Here is a 19,860-nt window from a genome sequence, read left to right on the forward strand (position 1 = left end):
GGAAGATCAAACAGGCAGGGAGCGAGGTCCTCCTATCTGAGGCAGAAACAATCTCAACGAGTATCAATAGCCAGACTATATCAACTAGTTCACTGTTTAACGGCCTATAGCCCAGGGTACATCAAAGATAGACGGTGGGACAACGGCTTCTGGCCTCTCCTCTTCCAACTGTTCTGCAGCCACCCGGTCTTTTTCCATCTTGTCTGCAGTTACCCAAGGATCTTCCATTTCGAATACCATATATTGCACACTGATCCTCGTGGATAAAGTCCGCAGCCAATCAACAGGATGACCCACGTACTCAGTTTGAGCTCGCTTGGCGAAATCGCTATACCATTCTTCCCGGGCTCCTTCCTTCTTACACTCAAATATTGAAATAGATTGCGCCATTTCGCCTTGCTTGCCAGGAGCCCATACACGGCTAATTGGTAATATGCAACACCAAGGGGTGGTCATATTTCATTCAGAATATTGTTGATATGTAGTACTGTTGAATCGCCGCCGTCAGCGACGATGCGGGGGTGGACCCCATAAACCAGGAAGTAAGGGCTTTTCCTAGTGATCGTATGTTCGCGCACACGGGCAGCGAACACTGCTTTCGTGAGGAACTCGTCCAACAAGCGCGTAGGTTTCCCCATAAGGTATCTCGTGAGCATGCGACCGATTAAACCATTGAAATTTTCTACTTTCCTATTAGTGCGGGGATTATATGGAGTGGTTGTACGGTGGCGAGCTTTCAGCAAGCTCGCAAAGTGTCGTACTGCGCCGGACAAGAGGTTCGGGCCATTATCGGAGAGCAATTCGTTGAACGCTCTGTAATGTGCGTAGATATCGCGGTAAAGAAATTCCGCGAGAGCCTCTTCTGTTGCGTCCGGGACTGCACGGGCGACCGGCCAGCCTGTTGCATAGTCGATCGCCGTGGTGATCCAACGATTGCCGTTCGGAGTGGTCGGTAAGCGGCCGATGAGATCAATTCCCCATCGTTCGAACAGGCGGATGCCGCCCACTCCGAACGGCAATCGTTGGATCATCACGGCGATCGACTATGCAACAGGCTGGCCGGTCGGCAACCACTAAAGCTGGGGTTGTTTTGCCTGCGACGTAGTTGTATTGGAGACATCCGAAGAGTACTACGTGAAGAATGCGTGTGCTCTGGAAAATATCGATTTGCGTGAGGAGGAGAAGAGAAACTACCGGTAGTAATTGTTGGGAGTGTTGACTGAGGGGAAGGCGCGCCCGAATCGGCAATCACGGTCCCATGGAGCTCCTGTCGCACCTTGCTGAAGTATGCAGTATCTGCCAGATGGGCAATATCCGCCCGAGCACAATGCTGAGCAGCTAGCTGCCAGATGTCTTCCAGCTGCAGCGGTTTCGAGGGACTCGTTGGACGAGACGATGATTATCTGTCCATTCAAAGATGATATCGCGCTGTTTGGCAATGAGTTCCTCTTTCACAGAGGATCAGGGTCTCTCCTATCAGGGTCAGGAAATCCCTGCGTCGGTCACCAAATCTGACAGACCGAAGTCTGACCCACACCTACCAGTAGGGTCAGCACTCCTCCTGTAGACATTTGAATGCTCTAACTGGAACTACTCTAACGGGCAGGAGGAATCTGTATGTCCTCAAGTCTCAGCGAAGTCCGAGATGGTAGTTCTCTCAAATCCGATGGAAACAAAATGAAGACGCAGATCCTCCGGTAGGTGCTTGTAGCCGTCGTACCGAGATATGGGGTCAGGGAGGGATGATAAGACGGCTATTCCTTAAGATGTCTTTTTCTATGAATGTAGACCCTGCCCGAAGGCGGTCACGGCGAAAGCAGTCTCCCCAATTCGAGCATACCGAGAGGTCACGTGACCGCGAACACTTTCACTTGGCCCTCACTTTAATTTAACTAGTTATACTTCTCTTCACCCGCTTACTCACAATCCTCAAAAGTTGAGTTGCTATGAGCGAGCAAATGAGATATCAGCCTCAAGGTCGAAGATGGTTCCCGGGATATCGTTCAGATCCAGGCCGTAGGACATACCTAGGTGATTCGTGTTTGCGAATTCCTTTTTGGAGGAAATTCAGATCTTTCGCCCGAGGTACAGAAATTATGAACCATGCCCAAAACGAATGACTTCGCAATGTTTCGACAGCAAGTATACAACGATTCCCGCTTGCCACCATGTAGCACTGGCATAATGGTTGCACAGCTCCCACCCAGGACCGAAATTGCTAACCCGCCTTCGTCTCATTCTTCCCCTAAGCCAACAGGTGAAATTTCGTTTCGGACAGCCGTTGCTGATCCTGGGCAAGAGCTCCCCGATCTACTGTCATTCGACTCTCATTTGGCCCCCTCTTATTTTAGAGCAGCAATGGGGAGAAGAACTGAAAAGGGCGAATAAAAGGTGGAGAACAGGAGGATGATAGAGCTCACTATGAAGGATCGGGTTACGTGGCTTCCTTGGCTTCACTACCTGTTGGAAACTAATCGCTTTAGAGCTGAATTTCCACGCACAGCTTCTATGTTGTAGTAAATCAATTATACAACTCAGGAACATCATGATGGTGGGTCGGAGAAGAACAAACATGCAGATTGCTCTTAGTCTCCAACGCCCGATTTAGGCTTAAATATACCTGGGTTATGACCATTCGGTTCTTATCTGTTGAAGAAGACAACAAGGTTATCGGCCTATTACTTTGAGTAAGTCTTCTCTTCTTTCTCGGATTTGAAGAAATTATAACGCTAATGAATCAACACAACTTAGCAAAAAGCTGACAGGAACTGTTTGATGTCTTGAATGCTGAGTTCACCTGGGTAGTCATCGACATTTAATTCCATGTAAATAAAGAAGACCCATAAAAAATGAAAAATAACCACCCTCGTGGAGGCAGTGCAGAATTTTCTTTACCGGTTATTAGCGATCTTTAATACACACACTTAGACTCTGCACATTTCTTTGCCTATATCTTGGCACTTCTTTAATTTTTATACCAGAGCAGCACTATCATTATAATGATCAAGTTAATTAAGCCTCTTCGTACCCCGTTATAACCATAGGCTCTACAACGCACCTCGCCTTCTAGTAACACTTTATCACTTTATATCTGGCAAATACCCTTGCTCCGACCCGAAGCCCCGAAACCTCGGCCGCGGGCAACTCCGGAGCCGCAAGTTTCATCTATGTTGTACAACATATACGGAGAACATGCTGAATCCAAGTATGTTGTACAAAGCACGGACACTCTGCATGAATCATGAATAGAAAGCTGACATTCAGTCACGTGGATTCAACTCAAAGACAACCCTAATACGCTCCTCAGCTCGCCTCCTATTCAATACATTGCAAAGCGAGTGTCGAGACTGCTAAGGTATACTATAGAACTAGTATCAGTGGCAGTAGGGTATAGAATGAAACCAGTTGGGGTTTTAAATTAGTTATGACAAAAGGGGCTTCTGAACATCGATAACACGTACGGAGTACTATGCTAAAGTCTCTGTGGTCTATGAAGCATGGTTGCCCCTCTCTCCTTATCAGATCCGACAACGGCCCGCTAAAAGATGCCCAGATGGAAAATTAGCATTCCGTACTCCGTACTCCGTATATGCCGCATCAATATCATAATCAGGTTTTAAGGTACCAAATAAATATTAAACGTTTACTTTGGAATTTCCAAGGCTTGGAATCGATTAGCAAAGCATTAATAATAGTGGACCTATTCCAAGTTGTTCCCCCAAGGTCCATACAATAGTCTGTGTCCTGCGTACGCGTATGGAATTCATTTCCAGTAGCGCAGAGATCTACCGAATATTCCCTAATTAAGCTTCGTCCTACGGTTGAACCTCTGTTTCGTGTTATGTGGAGTTGCTCGAATTCCTCTCTTCTGTATCATACAACTTCATAGTACGCAATCTAGATGCTAGTCAGTTAGTAGTTATTGCTCGGTCCTACGGAGTACTATGTATCCATTGCGAGGTGAGAACGCTTTCGGAACATTAACTTGGTTTCAATCTGCAACAAAAACCGAATTAACCAAGTACTATGCTAATTATAAGCTAAAGAATCTGATTAGATCCCTCCGTATAGACTGTTGTATTCTAATACACCCGGTAGTATTATTCGATATGCAAGGCACTGCGCTTCCGCCGGCCCCCGGTCGCCTGTTTGTAGCCATCTCCGCAGATACAAGGAAGAAGTGCTGTAGCTATATAGTGGTGTAGCTGTCTAGCTACTAATGTCGTTCCTAAATACTGATTTCGTGCTTCTATATCGCTTTAGTAGTTACATAGTAGACTCATACCCTCGGTGAATTGCGAAAGAACTGCCGGGTGTAAGTTAAACCCCGTAAGTTAATCCCCGGGGTCAAAACACAGGTGGGTCAGCTGTGGAGAAGGAACAGCGGACCCGTTTTTATTGGCCAATGATATTGCATAAAAGGTAATTAATTCATTTATACGCGAATTGGCTTTTGCTTGATTGCTTGTTTAAGCTTAGGGTTATTAGCAATTTATCTAATACAATATGGTAATTGGCTTATGCTATAGTATATGTACACTCGAATACATAACAATGTTCCTAATACAGAACTAGAAGTGCTACGAGACTTAGTATATACCACAATGTATTCCTGATGCATGCATGAATCATTGGTATTCTAGCGTTTGATGCTAATACCCATTGAATCCAATTTCCGGACGTCACTTACCTAAAATGCGAAAAGTGGAGAGAAGTGGATAAAAGAGGGTCTGTTCGTGATCAACAGCCGCTAATTTTATTAGCACGGCTGATCCCTTGAAAAGTGGATATCATATCGAAGGATCTCGGAAGAAAAATCAAAGCGTCTTTGTCATGCAAACACGAGAGAAGCCGGCGTATAGGGGTATAAGAGTACATAGCCTCTCCTTAGCTCTACCCAAGTGGGCCGATTGACATTTTGCATTGCGAACTCGATCTCTACTCCGTATAAGGGAACTGCAAGGATGTTCGGTCGATCGATCTCAGCAGTTCTGGCGATCGCACTGCTGATCAATGGCAACGAAGCACGACAGCCGACTCGAGGCCCTGCCACGCATTCTACCCAGCAGTCTGAACCAATTGATCCATCAAACTATCGATTTTTAACTAACGAGACTAAATGTATGCTTTACTCCAATCCTTTACCCATTCCTTCAACCACGGCTGACAAATAATGTTTCCGCAGCTCATGTGGTGGAGAGTCTACCGGACGTTAATTTCGAATTGGGAGAGATGTACTCGGGGTTTATCCCTGTCCGTGAAGATGCCTCCTTATTCTATATATTCCAGCCGAAGATCGGGGAACCAAGCGACGACCTTACAATTTGGCTGAATGGTGGACCGGGATGTAGTTCAATGCAGGGGTTTCTGCAGGAGAACGGGCGCTTCACCTGGCAACCTGGTACCTACGAACCTGTCATCAATGAGTACTCATGGGTTAATTTGACCAATATGTTATGGTACGTCATCGAAATAGTTTATTTGTATGCAGACCCGAGGATGTACTTGATAAGCTGACAGGTGTTTAGGGTCGACCAACCGGTTGGAGTGGGGTTTTCAAACGGTACGCCGACTGCAACCAACGAGGAGGATATTGCTGCCGACTTCGTCAACTTTTTCCAAGAGTTTCAAAAAACATACGGTATTAAGAACTTTCGAATCTTCTTAACTGGTGAAAGTTATGCGGGCCGGTACGTGCCCTTCATATCCGCCGCCATGCTCGACAAGAACGATACCGAGTACTTCAACCTCAGCGGTAAGACTTGAATCCCCCCAAAGCTGTATTATATCGGTCGCACATACTCATCCCATACTAGGAGCCCTGATGTACGATGCGTGCATCGGCCAGTGGGATTATATCCAGGCTGAACTCCCCGCTTACCCCTTCGTTGAACAACACGCCGAGCTCTTCAACTTTAACCAATCGTACATGGGGGAGCTGCAAGCTACCTACGAAGAATGCGGTTACAAGGAATACTTCGAGGAGTATTTCACCTATCCGGCCTCTGGAGTGCAACCCTCCAAACAAATGAACTACTCCGAGTGCGACATCTACAACATGATTTATTTCGAAGCTTATAATCCGAACCCATGTTGGAGTCCTTACAAGGTCAGCCAAACATGCCCACTCTTATGGGATGTCCTGGGCTTCCCCACAGACCTTGCCTATCAACCCGGTCCCTCAACCTATTTCAACCGCACAGATGTGAAGAGCGCTCTGCACGTTCCTCTCGATATCGACTGGGAGCTCTGTAGCATCGAAAGCGTCTTTGTGGGCGTCAACCCGGGGCCCGAGCAACAGTACGACGAGTCTGCGAATCCCACAGAGCATGTCCTGCCGCGACTGATCGAGGCGACTAATCGGGTTTTGATCTCGAATGGAGATTGGGACTATCTGATCATCACTAATGGAACGTTGCTGGCGATCCAGAACATGACCTGGAATGGCGAGTTGGGTTTCCAGACTCGTCCGACCACCCCCATTACTATTGACACGTCCGACTTGCAATACGCTCCGGTCTTCACTGCCCAAGACGACTATGGCGGTTTGGATGGTCCACAGGGGTTGATGGGGGTCCAGCACTATGAACGTGGTCTGATGTTTGCGGAAACCTTCCAAGCGGGTCACCGACAGTCCCAGGATCAAGGCCGAATGTCTTATCGTCACGTCCAGTGGTTGTTGGGGGATGATGAGCGTCTTTGATGTTCTTCTCCTGCTCGCGATGAGAGATAATCTGGCGACGGGTGTACACGAAGCTACTGCGGCGTGTTAAATTCACCGTGCGTGAGTGCAGAGGGCAACGGTGAGCGACAAGAAGTTGGCAGATAGGTGGCTGAAAAATGCGCCACTTACGGCCATCTATTTTAAAGTATATATATCCTGGATCAAGTCTTCTAGTACTCCCAGGGATTAATAAAAGTATAAGATCACTTTAGGGTGAGAGCGCTGCAGCTATTGGCTCAACAGGAAGTTCCCTCGCCTTCCTTTCTCACTCAATTGTCCCTACGTTCTCTTTGCATCCGCCTCTTCTCTTTTTCCCCCTCACCCACTCCCTTATACCTAAATCAGTCAAGCGAGAGGAAATCTACTCTTGACTGTCACCCTGTCTCCCCAATTTGAGCTAATACTAGGGCTCGTACCCCCTAAATCATTTAAGAGCCTCAACAATACCTTCGCCACTTCCAGGAGGCTGGTAGAAGGTGACTTTCGTCAGTCCCACAGACGCAAGAAGATCCCTCCATTGCTTCTCAGACCGTTCAAACGCAGCAACCTGGACCATCATCATAACGCTCAGACAAGCAGACGGCAGATCGCAATTGAGGTCCGGGAGGATGGACTCGTGTATGATCAGACGAGAGTAACCAGGCTCCATAACATCGACAATATTAGCCAGAATGGATCGGCAGTGCTCGTCCGACCAGTCATGAAGAATCCAGTGCATGAAGTATGCCCGCGCGCCTATTTGACATTCATTAGCACAAGCACAGTATGCGATTTTAGCGTTACACACCCTTGACTGGTTGAAGAGTGAAAAAGTCGTGCGGCGTCAATTCTATACCCTCCGGGAGATTCTCAACGGTCGAAACCACCTGCGGCAGATCTTGTAGGATCAAACGGCCAGGTGTTTCGGGGAATTTCTCTCGGAATTGCCGCAAATAATGCCCTTCGCCACCTCCAACATCAACGAGAAGGACATCCTCAGGCTTGCCACTGGAGCCATCAATGATTGATTGTTGAATGTCAAACCAGTCAACCCAGTTAAGGGTAGTTTTCTGCTTTAGTGTCATCCATTGCTGGAAATCCTTGGCCAGATCGGGATTGTGGCCCAGCCACTCGAAATAGTTCATATCGGTGTTAAATCCTAGTTGAAAAGGTGTGTCCTTGGCAGAGCTAGGGAATTGATTATTGTTTTTGCGGAAGAACTCTGGTGCTTTGGAAGTGCAAAGGTTGCCGATCTCAAAGCTACGTATTGTCAATACAAGCTTCAGCCGATTAGGAGTAGATGAAAAAAAACTGCACTGACCAGGCTCGAGTGGTTGCTTCCATGACTGGGTCTGCCATCACCATAGTAAGAGGCGAGGGCTTGAAGTGTTGTACTCCATCTTGCTTGATATATCCCGTCGCGGCGAGAAGCCGGGCAATCTGGTCTTGAGAGAATTTATATTAGATATTTAGTCTATTGCAAGTATAATTTCATGCTGAATATGATGATGTTAGGGTTAATGTAGGGGAATGGCAGATATTCATTGATAAACGACGGTCGGATGGGCCAATCTTACCAACAAGAACCAAGCTTGCACCGGAGTTCTCTGCAATCTCCGGAGATGAAGCGCCGCATTCTGGCTTTTGGCTGATCTGAGTAAAAATCCCCAGTTGAACACCCATACGAATAGCCATCAAAGCTGGGGAGTGCTGTAAATTCAGAATTAGTTAATTCAAAAGCCACATCGTAAGACTGCAATGAGGGGCTGTGAAATTTGAAGTCTCGGACATAGAACATACCATTACTACATCCTGAATAATTCTCTCAACGGGTGACTCCAAAGCAGCTACCAAACGCCGAGCAGCATTGAGGCCTTCTGAACGTGCTTGTTCATCGAGGCCTCGAGTCTGCGCGCTATCGGTCAAAGCAGCGATCTGTGCCGAGAGAGATGTGTCCATATCCTGGGTCATGATGGATTTTCTTGCAGTGTCGTAGAAATTCTAGAATTCCCCGAAAGGGTGTATTAGAGCATTCAAGTTATTCCGTGGAGTACATAAACGCTACATACTCCGTACACGGGGCGGGCTCTCCGGCAAATATGGGCCTTGAGATCCCGTTGTGTGAACCGTGTAGCAAGCAGGTCCACTCTATGAACTAAGGTAGCCGAGATCTGGGATTATTTATGCTCCGATTGCTTTATACGAGAAATTGAATTTGCATTTATTGCCTACAATATACTGCCGTCTATGGACAACTCTGATAAGAGGCTTCTAACTAGCCAGTCTGGTTATTGTCGAGCTATGCTCGTTCCTTAAACAAGTTTCAATCAGGTTTCACGGTGGAGTTGGAAGATATGTTGTAAAGGATTTTGAGTGCTCGGCCTCTTAGAAGCAGCATTGTTAGCAATATGGAGCACAATAGCATAATTAACGATGTGATAGGAATAGTTGAAACCTAAACATAGTGGAAGTGTTAAGTGGCCGTGTTCTAGGCTCTCGGTAGCGCGATGGGTTCTCCGATGCGAATGCCATTGTGAAATCAAAAATGCTTTCAAGATTTGTGATGGTAGAGTCAAAGGGCGAAGCATATATCACTTTCCCAAAATTCAAGGAGCGCATATCACTTTCCCAAAATTCAAGGAGCGCATCTCGCTTTACAGGATTGTTAATTTGTTACAGTTCTAGAAATCAACACGTAACCTGTTTTGGCCCCAATTATTATGATGACACCTTAATATAAATCCCTAATCAACCCACTAACTCGAGGCCAAGTATATGACCATATAGTAAGCAAGGCCAACTTATATTGGCCGAGTTATTTTGCTCTGGGGTAAGTGTGAGTTCTCCGTGAAAAAAAATTTGACCTGGCCAATTGCTCAAGCAATGCCTTGAATACTCGCAAGCGACATGTTGAACGCTTGATCAACAATGGCAGATAGTACTAGCACTGTCGCATATTGTGGACAGCAACTCATTGGTGTCTCAATTGCTATTGCTGCCATTCAAATCATTATCGTCGGGGCCCGTTTTTACACTAGACATATACAGCGAGTAGCAAACGGAATCGATGACTATTTAATGATCCCAGCGTTGGTATGAATCACCACCTATATTCAGAAACTCGTGAACCTGTGCAATGCTTACATGAAAACAGATTGCTAGTTTAGCACAATCGGCACTCTATATCTATCGTACGGCACCTTCCCCCAGTATATTGGCGATCGGATACTGATATCACGATGTACAGTGGTCAAGCGAGGAGGTGTTGGTTATCACCTCGAATATGTCGCGCGAACTCCTTCAAAATTGGTTATCTTACAAAAAGTTTGTTCTAATTTGACTTGAGAGGCTCTCAGCAATGTCTGATTGGTTTTATTCAGGGTCTCTACGCAAACCAAATCCTCGATTTTCCTTTCACTATAGCGCCCGTTAAGGTTTCGATCCTCCTCTTCTACGTGCGCATATTTCCCGTCCGCATGTTTCGAATATTTGCCTATATTGTGGGTGCAATTGTGCTAGGTCATGGAATTGGAGTTTTGCTCGCGGCGATTTTTCAATGTTCGCCAATCGCATACACATGGGATAGAACAATTGCTGGAGGCTCATGCTTCAACCAAGAGGCTTTCTACCGTTATGTTTCGCTTCCTAATATCATGACCGATGTTTTGATCTTGGTGATGCCGCTGCCGTATGTCTGGAATCTTCACACCCGGATTGGCCAGAAAGTAGCCTTAACCGGCGTCTTCCTTCTGGGAAGTTTGTGAGTTTTCACAATGACCTTCTGCTTGGAGGGATTCTGACACTGCTGATAGGGGAACCGTCGCGAGTATTCTTCGCATGACTATCTTTTTCCAAGAAAGTGCTCTTACAGATCCCACCTGTATGTCATACAAGGTCCCCACGCTCAACCTCAGCTAATATCGATAGGGACTTCTGTCAAGCTTGGGATTTGGACAATTCTCGAAAGTGGCGTTATCATAATTGCTGCCTGCCTTCCTTCCATTTGGCCTTTGCTTTCCAGAATCCTAGGCCGGAAATTCGTCGGTAGTTCGGCCTCAAAAGAACCTCGTTCAAGGTATAGCAGTACTCCACACCATACCAAAGAGCCTGCATTCTCGCAACTTGGAGATAGCACAAAAGGGGCCAAGTCGCCCTCCAGCTTGGAGTTGTCCCAGACAGCAGACTCGGACCGATATACTGATGAGATATGCCTGGTGCAGGTTTCCCGATGTCGCGAAACCTGAATTATGTTTACCTGATGACGAATTGCAAATATTTCGCTCTAAACAAGTAGCTGGAATATATTTCTAGTCGTAAAGTACAATATAACATAGCGAGAGGGGTCGTTGTCACCGTATTAGGGCTTTAATGCCTGAAATTTGGCCTGAATTTAACCGCTTTTATGCATCGATTTACAGCCGGCACGGAATAACCAGGCCCGATGACCCCATGAACCTGAAGCTTTTGGCGCTATACAAATTTGATTATCTCCATTTTTCTAGGTGGTTTACTCTGTAGTCTTCGCTAGAAAGTTTGGATCTTAAATGAATTGTGACCTTCCAACGCATCTATCGTCGTCACTCTCCATTATTACCTCTCTCGTCCGCCATATGCCTGACTGGCTACTACTACTCTCGACATCATAGGATTTAGACCCCACTTTAGTAGATGAAATAGCGCCGGGACATGTTCCTCTAAGCGGGCCGAAGTGGATCGGAAGAAACCTTGAATATCCTTTGGCCTCAAATGAAATTCCTTCAGGAATATCACAGACCCAGCTACGTGCTGTCTCTCTTATAGTTGAGAATCGAGATGAACCCTCCCGTCTTCCTTTTTTCGCCTATCTTTTTCTTCCATAGCAAAAGATTGCCTCTCACGGCGATGACACTGCTTAGAGATAATGATGGAAAATATACAGCATATTTTACAACTAGACCATAGCAAAAACCAAGCTTCCTGTTTAAGGCCTAGGGGGGCCATATTCCTAGTTCGACAGATAATAATATCCGCCAATGCGATGTTGATTGCGGCAAGTCCATACCTAGTGAGAAGTGAACATCCGTAAGTTGATAGTAGATTCATGTTGATTAGACAAGTAGAATGATAGAAATTATAGTATCCATACCTAGAAACTTATTCTCAAGTATAAGAGGTAACTGAAGTGAGAGATAACTGAGGTGAGAGGGAGGTAATTTACTTTGCTTCAGAGCCCCGCTGTATTCTTGACATCCCTCTTACTATGACCTCTCTAAAATCATATGTGGAAGGGTTGCGCTACCTAGACGAGGAGTTGTTGAGGCAGCCTTCCTGCCTGCTCCTCACCGGGCTTGCTCTTCTGCTCTTCCTCTCTCCCTCTCTCTTCATCTCCCTTCACCTTCCTCTCTGTGCACATCTCATTAGATCAGTTTCTTCGCTCCTCCGCTCCTCCGCTCCCCTGCTCTTCTCATATCCTGCTTTTTTGCTCATCTGCTCTTCCTTTCTCTTACCTTTTCTCTGCGCACATCTCATTGCATCAGTTTCTTTACTCATAAAACCTCTAGTCCCACAGCGACTCTCCGCACACGCAGAGGTACGAGAAATCACACTCACTCTCCCACTCCAAATCTGACCATCGTGATATTAGAGAACGATTGAAGAATGCGTGGCCTACTTCTACCCCAGTTAGAAACCGTCGTCTCCCGCATTGCCCAATGTCTAGATCTATTGCAAATTGACTACGCGCTCATGGGAGGTGCCGCGGTATGTTTCATGGCACCACATCCCAGCCGGCGGATAACTGCAGATCTTCTTACACAGCGATTGCTGAACGCTTTCCCTGCTGATTTTGGACCGGTCAACCAATTCGGACATGTGATCCCGGCATTCAGACTACGTTCCCCAAGCGGCACCATTCAGCTTATCGAGTTGGAGGTTTTCGATCACGCTAGCTGGCCACAAAGGCCGCAGTATAATATTCAGACGGCGACACGTGTGACCAGGACTATCAACGGATATCCCGTGAAGATCTTCGGAGCTGAATGGCTTACGCGAGAGAAGATCTTATCCCAGTACCAGCGACAGGGTCCAAAGCATTTGACCGATATCGAAGACATTGCGCGGTTGGTTAGATATTGTGTACCCAACAGACCAGAACTCAATTTTGACCAAGACGCGCAATTGCAACTTGCCTTAGCAAGCCTTCTGAGGGAACGCCCCCGTCTCCACAGCAGCCTTCGCCGAAGCATCAAATGCAATTCAGTCTTCAGTAATTGGTAAGACTCAACCTATTTTCATTTCCTATAAAGTCAATTTTACTAATATTCATTTTCTCTAGAGAATGTCTCCCTTCCTGATTTCGGCCACATACTTCAGTTATTGCTAGACATGGGGTTTTTGCGGTTGCACTTGAGCTTCTTCTTTCTTCTTCTTCGCTTTTCATTACGTCAAACATTAGCGCTACTTGCCTGCTTTTAGGCCCTCTCATTTCATTTTGATATGGAGGTCTTGGGTTCGGACTATAGTTATCTCGGCCTATTCGCATCAACAGACGATTTCATGAAAGCTTTCTAATTGTGTAGACTTTGATAAAATGTAAATGACCTGCTTTGATCTGCTTCGCCACACCGTATGATACAGAAAATGCCCGACTTTACGTGGGCAACAGGTTGCCCCTCATATCCACTGGCATTTCCCTTCCGGAACCTAGTCGCTTTGAGACACGTCTATCCAAGGGACCGAACCTTTCCTCGTGTATCCGACCGTAGGTCACACTAAACCATTCCACTGCTCGCTCATCCGAGCATCTATCGAGGATATCGTTATTGACCTCAAGATATCCACACATCATAGCCACCCAGGTGCTTAGTCTATCTCCCCAACCAGAAAACTCATTCTGATCATTCTCATCGTCAATAACGCTCTTGACGTAACTTTCAACCAACGCCTCTTCAAGTGGGTGACATATATTGCCGTAGATGTCGTAGCCCGTGGTAGAGACAGGGTCTTGCTGCACGTTGCCGGTCATATCCGGTACCTGAAGATTCGTGAAGGAGTTTGGGGCCAAAGTCAACTGTAGACTCCCAGAAAGGTCGTGATTGGGTGGATATTCGAACGTAATAGTTGAGTTATCCAGACGTTGATACTCCTTCGCAACCTCTTCAATTGCTTGATCTGGATCTGGGATCGCTGCCAATATCTCGGGGAGAATCGTGCGGTCAGGAATTATTTCATAGAATCCCAGGTGCTTTAGCTTCTGGCATGCTGTCTGATAGTCCTCATCACGAACGGCGATCATAGCAACCTATAAGACTTGATTAGTAGACGCTAGAATACCAAGAAGTGATAACCGTACTAACACCTATTACAATAGGAACACCCAAGTAGTGCATTGCAAGCGGTCCCCATGGAAAGACAGCCAGGGGTGCAAGTACTTGGCCGATTTCGACGGTTATGGGGTCAGGCTGGGCCGAGCGTGGATGCCGAATCATATTTGGTTCTTGTGGCAGGAAAGAATAGATTTGTAGTTGGTTGGGTGATGATAAAGATGAGTGTAGTAAAATAAGGGCCCTGACTGAAATTCAAATACCGCCTTCCTAACTGGGCATACATTCTGCCTCGGCACCTGATTCTGCTTATCGAGGCCTATACCGCCTTTCAATTTTTACACCGCTTTCATGTCAAACTCCCCATATCAGGTACCTACAATCCATAAGATAATCCATAATTCCATAAGATTCCATAAGTCCATAACATCCATAACATAAATCTGTAAACCAGGCTTAGACAAGACTATCTATAACTCATACCCAATCAACATGCTATATATAATGGCGGTTAGCTTTCTGCCTGCAATTTCCGCGAAGGCGGCCACCCCATCAAAAATGTTTACTCACTTAATCGAACATGCCGGAATTCACGTCAGAATGATTTCTATACATTTCAATGCATATAAAATTACTTTCATACTACTTTACTATTTAATTCTTTTCGATATTCTCCCAGTTTATCTATGTTTTATGGTTCATATACCAATTAGCTATCCTATTAATAACTCTAAGATATTCGCGGGAATAGGTTCGAAGAATGATCCGATCGATTTGGACCCAAGTCCTGAAACCAGTCAATTATGCAGTGAAAATTCCAGGCCGTCGACTAGATGATATTCTTCGATAGAAACTGCGATAACTACTATCTCTTCGCCATATGACCAGTCTGATAGAATAAAAGGTTCTAGATCAGATATAAAGGTTCAAAATCATATACAATCAGTATCATCTAGTGGCATCCTTACCCATTGTCGAATACACACTAGATATAAACGTGCTGACGGATCATAGGGCGGTCGAGATGGGATCGGAATTTCAATCCTTATAGATACAACAGTCGAAGTAAGTGGGGGTGAAGTCGACGCTGAATATGATAAAGAAGGTGAGCCCAGAGGTACCAGTCGATCCGACTCCAAATGTGGTAATGGAGTTAATGTCAATGGGCTAATTAACAATATGATCGACTGGACGCGAAGATGATATCGGGCTATTTTCAACTTCAAAAGAAGCTAAGAGACTATCAATGATAGAGCTGTTGACCGGAAGTAAGGTTAAATACTCAACTTCAACATTTCTCTTATCTGTAGAAGAAGAAGACGCATCATACCGTGTTCTACCAGATTCGTTATCTAGCGAAGTTATTCCAGTTTCTGTGGAAGAATATACTGTTGTCGACGGCCTCGAATTCTCACTGCACGATTGACTGGTTTTAGGACTTGGATTCAAATCGATCGGATCATTCCTTGAACCTGTCCCCGCGAACATGTTGGAGTTATCGATAAAACAACTGGGATAATATAATTGTATGTAAACCACTAACAAATTAAGTCAACTTTTGTCCTATCATCAACTGCTTCATCAACCGCTTTACCATCAAGGGCTAAATCCTATAGTAATCAGGTAGATTATACGAATTTTTCTCATCAAAATGCATGTTTTGTTTCACCATGTAAACTAGAATGCATATACTAGTACGGAGTAGTGGGATCGAATTAGCTAAGGGGGGAAGGTTCCTGTGACAATCCCCTAAATGAATTATCTGTCCTTCCAACGCCGCGTTCGAAAGACCTATCGTCGTCACTTTCCACCATTACCTCTCTCGTCCGCCATATGCCAAATTGGCTACTACTACTCTCGATATCATAGGATTGCTGCCTGTCCTTAAGAGGTAATTCCGTCACAGATAATGTCCGCTTCGAGAGAGATTGTATGGAACTGTATGCGAGTTTGAAGCCGGAGCGCGTTCCTCTCTGTGAAGTGGCTTCACCAGAGGATCCAGTGGTAGACTCGAATGCCTTGCGGAATAGAGGGCGGAGTGTCGGGATACAAGCGGCGACAATGACAACATTTTGCTCAATCCTAAGCTGCAAGTTAGCACAGGCTTGGTAAACAGTGGGTAATACTTACACTCCCCAAAGAACCAATGGCACCACCTTGAAAACTATTAGATGTTAGCTGTTAGCTACATAACAAAACTAGGGTGGTCCACTAACGAGGATCAGTGTGGTCGGTAAATAAGTTCAAATATGTTGCTTTAATAATCGTAACGACCGCGGAAAGCAGTGTCAATCCTATCATAATGCAGACACTCAGTCTTGTCAAAAACGGCATTTGCAGTTTCCAGAATGCAGAAATTAGTACAATAGCCAAAACAATATCCGTCATAGTTGTATATGCGCTGACCAAATACGAAAAACCGTTGAAAATATCCGAGCTCCAACATGTGCCCTCAATGGAAGAGTTCCACATTTTTGCTGTGGGTTTGCATTGAAAAAAGACAATGAAAACGTATATCATGGCCAGTATAACCTGGAAAATGACCATGGCGTATAAGAGATTTGCACGAAGTGGGTTGGGGTCAAGCAGCTGAACGATCAGGATGGCAATCGAGATATTGGGGAAGCTAAACGCTCCTATAGGTCTCGGTTTTAGTACTTGATTTTCTCCATTGAGTGGGTAAACATACCAATGTTGAAAGGAAATCCAATAATCTGCCAGTAGGCTGATTTTTCGTATCTCTCAATGCCATATTCAGCAACTACAGTTGCAGTGTGCCGACCTAGACCAAGAGTGGCCGAATAAGAAACGAGTGCCATGGCAATGATGCTGAGAGCCTACATAAAAATTTCCACAGTGTCAGTCTTGTCTAGGGAGATCTGGGAGTGCTCCCCACCATCGATAAAAAAATCAAAAAATCATCCCAGCCAAACCGCTTGCTACCAATTCGGGCAAATAGCTTCAAGGAAACTGCTGCGATTGCAACGCCGGTGAAGAACCAACCAATGACATTCATATTCGTTGCTCGGTTTTCACTATGATCAACATTTGTGTTGAAGGAGGCCATGGTCAAAGGGTTAGTCCATTATACATTCGATGCATAGGAATCGATCGAGAAGAAACCCCCAAACAGCGCGTTTCTAGACTGAAAGGCAGTTGAAAACAATTATTGCGGGAAGCAAACTCGTGCAAATAGTTTGAATCTTGAAAGAAAGTCACGAATAATTTTTGACCTATGCCTATATTGTGGTACTAGCCGGTATGGTGTATCGACTAGTATTCCATAATGCGCTTGTTCATATCTTGAACACCCATGTACAATATACTTATGGGCCCATGAGCGACGATGACGAATCAAATAAAAATAGGGAGGCGAGCTTTAGGAAAAAATCTGTTCAAATGTGCCAAGTTTACTCAACATCAACGTCACCCAACAAGATACTTTTTGCCAGGAAGGTTATACTTGGATTTTACTCATCACTTTTGGTGATCCGGGACAGTCTTGAGGAGATATGGACATTTCTTCTACAAATATTTCATAGCATTGAAGATATCCAAGTGGTACAAAGTGGAATGTTGTCGGCCATTGAGGCTACTACGGAGTAACTACTCCATGGCGGGTTAAGGCACCGGGTGACCGTGCGTACCCCTATTATCTCTGCCTCTGTTGTACCTATTTATATCATTTTTATAGTCATGAGGATCTTATTTCATACGTGTTGAGGAATAGTAGGGAAATGGTGAACGAAGAGACATAATCCCCTGAAGTTCTAGGTTTTAGGTACTTTAGGCACGGCTCAACTGTTTGCTCCGGACGAAGTACGTAGATCATTTCCTTAACTAAATGTACGGGTGAAACCTATCCCCTCGGCGAGCTAAACGATTTAGCTCATAGCGCCTCTTAGCTTATATTCCGATTGTGTACATAACTAGGAGGAGAGATTCTTTCAGGCGCCAGTATGCGCCAGGCTAGTTTTTTGAAGAGACTTAATATGAGTGATTAGCTCCCAACATACTCTCCAGATCTAGTGATATGAGAACGGCCTGTTATTATTATCTCGGTTCAACTCCGAACGAGCACCCGCCAACGCCAAGGTGAGTTGTCAAATTGGGATAAGGATAGATATGGCCCCACTACGCTATAACCAGGTAGGTACTCCGTATCCTAGTTTTTGTTGAGATCTAGTGGTAAAATGGCCGTATCATTTCCCATATAAGTCTAAGACCTGGTTGGTCAAAGGCCGCATTAGAGGCTCCACGGGCAGATAATGGCTCATAAGTTCATCCGTGTCGTCCACCACGTACTAGCAGCTAGCCTTAGACTAATTCTGGGAGACAAAGACAAGAATAGGGGAGGAAGAGGGGCAAGTAGGTCTTCTAACATGCATTATTTCCTCTTTAACAGACAGCCTCTATACTTTTGATTTACTGTCAACGCCAAATATCATCATGGCCTTACCATCTGTCTCCTCAATCCTGGATGGAATTGCCAATTCACGCGCAGCATTCGAAAAGAACGAAGCCGGCTCAAGAGAAAGTCTGATTGACCAAAGCCGCGCGCTGATTACAGCATTGGAAATCCCAAGCGAGTTCATCCAGCGCACATTCTGGGCAGAGGTGAGAAGCTGCAACATCGTTGGAAGCTTATTTTACTCACCAGGCTAATTGGAGTTTACGATAGCCGGCTCAAAGCGCCATCATCCGTCTCGCTGTCGATGTGAAGCTTTTCCAAAGCCTCAAGGATGCGGGAGATACAGGGCTCACCCCATCAGCCTTTTCCCAGAAGACTCGGGTCGACAATATTCTCCTACAACGCCTGACGAGACATCTAGTAGCAATGAACCTTGCGACATTCCATGACGGAGCCTTCTATGCCACAAAGCTGAGCAACAGTCTCGCAGCGGAAAACTATCAATCCAGCATCATTTTCTGCTACGATGTGGCGCGTCCTTCATTTAATGGGTTCCCGGAATACTTCAAGAAGTCCGAATATAGTTCCCCTACTCTGGGTGGAACTGACGGTCCGTTTCAAGAGGCGCACAAAACCAACCTTCCGTTCTTTAAATGGCTTCTTGAAACACCACCACACCAAGAGCATTTCGACTCCTTTATGAGCGCGTACCGTGCGGGTAAGCCAGATTGGCATGACTTCTACCCCGTGGCTGAGCGATTAACCACGGGTTTCGATGCTTCTATTAGCGACGTTCTCCTCGTCGATATTGGTGGCGGAAAGGGCCATGATGTGGCTACCTTTGCTGCACATTATAGCCCTTGCTCGGGTAGGATTGTGCTCCAGGATCGAGAGCCTGTCATTGCAGGTGTGAGAGCTGATGGCATGGAGCGAGCTTTTGAAGTGCAAGCTCACGACTTTTTTACGCCGCAGCCTATCAAGGGTGCACGCGCATACTCTCTCCATTCTATTCTCCACGATTGGAGCGATGAAGATGGCATCAAGATCCTGAAGAATCTTGTGCCTGCTTTGAAGAAAAATTATTCACGGGTCTTGTTCAACGAGATTGTGATTAATGAAGAAAAGCCGACACTCGCTGCGACCAATATGGATATGATGATGTTGGCACATTTTGCTGTGAGGGTAAGAACGGAGGCTGATTGGAGAGATATCCTGGCCCAAGTTGGATTGAAAGTGGTCAATATCTACACCTATCCAGGCGTTGCGGAAAGCGTGATTGAGGCAGGCCTAGCCTGAGGGCAGGTTTATCTTTAGCACCGTACAAGAAAAAGAATTATTTTGGATTTGACCGCTAGTCAGAGAGATTGGGAAGTGGTGATATAAAAACGAGCGAGGTAGACCTAAACATTGGCCAATTTTAGAACCGTGGAACGGCTGCCATTTCA

The 19,860-nt window shown here is 45.6% G+C and overlaps 8 protein-coding genes across 8 annotated transcripts; 4 read left to right on the plus strand and 4 right to left on the minus strand.

Annotated features, from left to right (window-relative positions):
* Positions 1-96: 96 nt before the first annotated feature.
* Positions 97-390, minus strand: N7518_007808 (uncharacterized protein; the record flags this gene model as incomplete). Its single annotated transcript, XM_057188735.1, has 1 exon — positions 97-390. The coding sequence occupies one exon, from the start codon at positions 388-390 to the stop codon at positions 97-99; it is 294 nt and encodes a 97-aa protein (XP_057040438.1).
* A 4,574-nt stretch (positions 391-4,964) lies between these two features.
* Positions 4,965-6,703, plus strand: N7518_007809 (uncharacterized protein; the record flags this gene model as incomplete). The annotated part of the gene is made up of 4 exons (XM_057188736.1): positions 4,965-5,121; positions 5,186-5,459; positions 5,529-5,755; positions 5,817-6,703. The coding sequence occupies 4 exons, from the start codon at positions 4,965-4,967 to the stop codon at positions 6,701-6,703; spliced, it is 1,545 nt and encodes a 514-aa protein (XP_057040439.1).
* A 445-nt stretch (positions 6,704-7,148) lies between these two features.
* Positions 7,149-8,674, minus strand: N7518_007810 (uncharacterized protein; the record flags this gene model as incomplete). Its single annotated transcript, XM_057188737.1, has 5 exons — positions 7,149-7,459; positions 7,512-7,963; positions 8,025-8,148; positions 8,281-8,413; positions 8,504-8,674. The coding sequence occupies 5 exons, from the start codon at positions 8,672-8,674 to the stop codon at positions 7,149-7,151; spliced, it is 1,191 nt and encodes a 396-aa protein (XP_057040440.1).
* A 957-nt stretch (positions 8,675-9,631) lies between these two features.
* N7518_007811 (uncharacterized protein) lies at positions 9,632-10,947 on the plus strand (the record flags this gene model as incomplete). Its single annotated transcript, XM_057188738.1, has 6 exons — positions 9,632-9,796; positions 9,858-9,894; positions 9,951-10,027; positions 10,084-10,463; positions 10,516-10,583; positions 10,631-10,947. 6 exons carry the CDS (start codon positions 9,632-9,634, stop codon positions 10,945-10,947), a joined length of 1,044 nt encoding a protein of 347 aa, XP_057040441.1.
* Positions 10,948-12,340: 1,393 nt separating this feature from the next.
* Positions 12,341-12,958, plus strand: N7518_007812 (uncharacterized protein; the record flags this gene model as incomplete). The annotated part of the gene is made up of 1 exon (XM_057188739.1): positions 12,341-12,958. One exon carries the CDS (start codon positions 12,341-12,343, stop codon positions 12,956-12,958), a length of 618 nt encoding a protein of 205 aa, XP_057040442.1.
* Positions 12,959-13,331: 373 nt separating this feature from the next.
* On the minus strand, positions 13,332-14,169 carry N7518_007813 (uncharacterized protein; the record flags this gene model as incomplete). Its single annotated transcript, XM_057188740.1, has 2 exons — positions 13,332-13,982; positions 14,038-14,169. 2 exons carry the CDS (start codon positions 14,167-14,169, stop codon positions 13,332-13,334), a joined length of 783 nt encoding a protein of 260 aa, XP_057040443.1.
* A 2,486-nt stretch (positions 14,170-16,655) lies between these two features.
* N7518_007814 (uncharacterized protein) lies at positions 16,656-17,071 on the minus strand (the record flags this gene model as incomplete). The annotated part of the gene is made up of 2 exons (XM_057188741.1): positions 16,656-16,841; positions 16,901-17,071. 2 exons carry the CDS (start codon positions 17,069-17,071, stop codon positions 16,656-16,658), a joined length of 357 nt encoding a protein of 118 aa, XP_057040444.1.
* Positions 17,072-18,453: 1,382 nt separating this feature from the next.
* Positions 18,454-19,711, plus strand: N7518_007815 (uncharacterized protein; the record flags this gene model as incomplete). The annotated part of the gene is made up of 2 exons (XM_057188742.1): positions 18,454-18,621; positions 18,686-19,711. 2 exons carry the CDS (start codon positions 18,454-18,456, stop codon positions 19,709-19,711), a joined length of 1,194 nt encoding a protein of 397 aa, XP_057040445.1.
* Positions 19,712-19,860: the final 149 nt, after the last annotated feature.

The sequence above is a fragment of the Penicillium psychrosexuale genome (genome assembly GCF_028828465.1).
Source record: "Penicillium psychrosexuale strain IBT 29551 chromosome Unknown utg000004l, whole genome shotgun sequence".
Taxonomy (NCBI): Eukaryota; Fungi; Ascomycota; class Eurotiomycetes; order Eurotiales; family Aspergillaceae; genus Penicillium; species Penicillium psychrosexuale.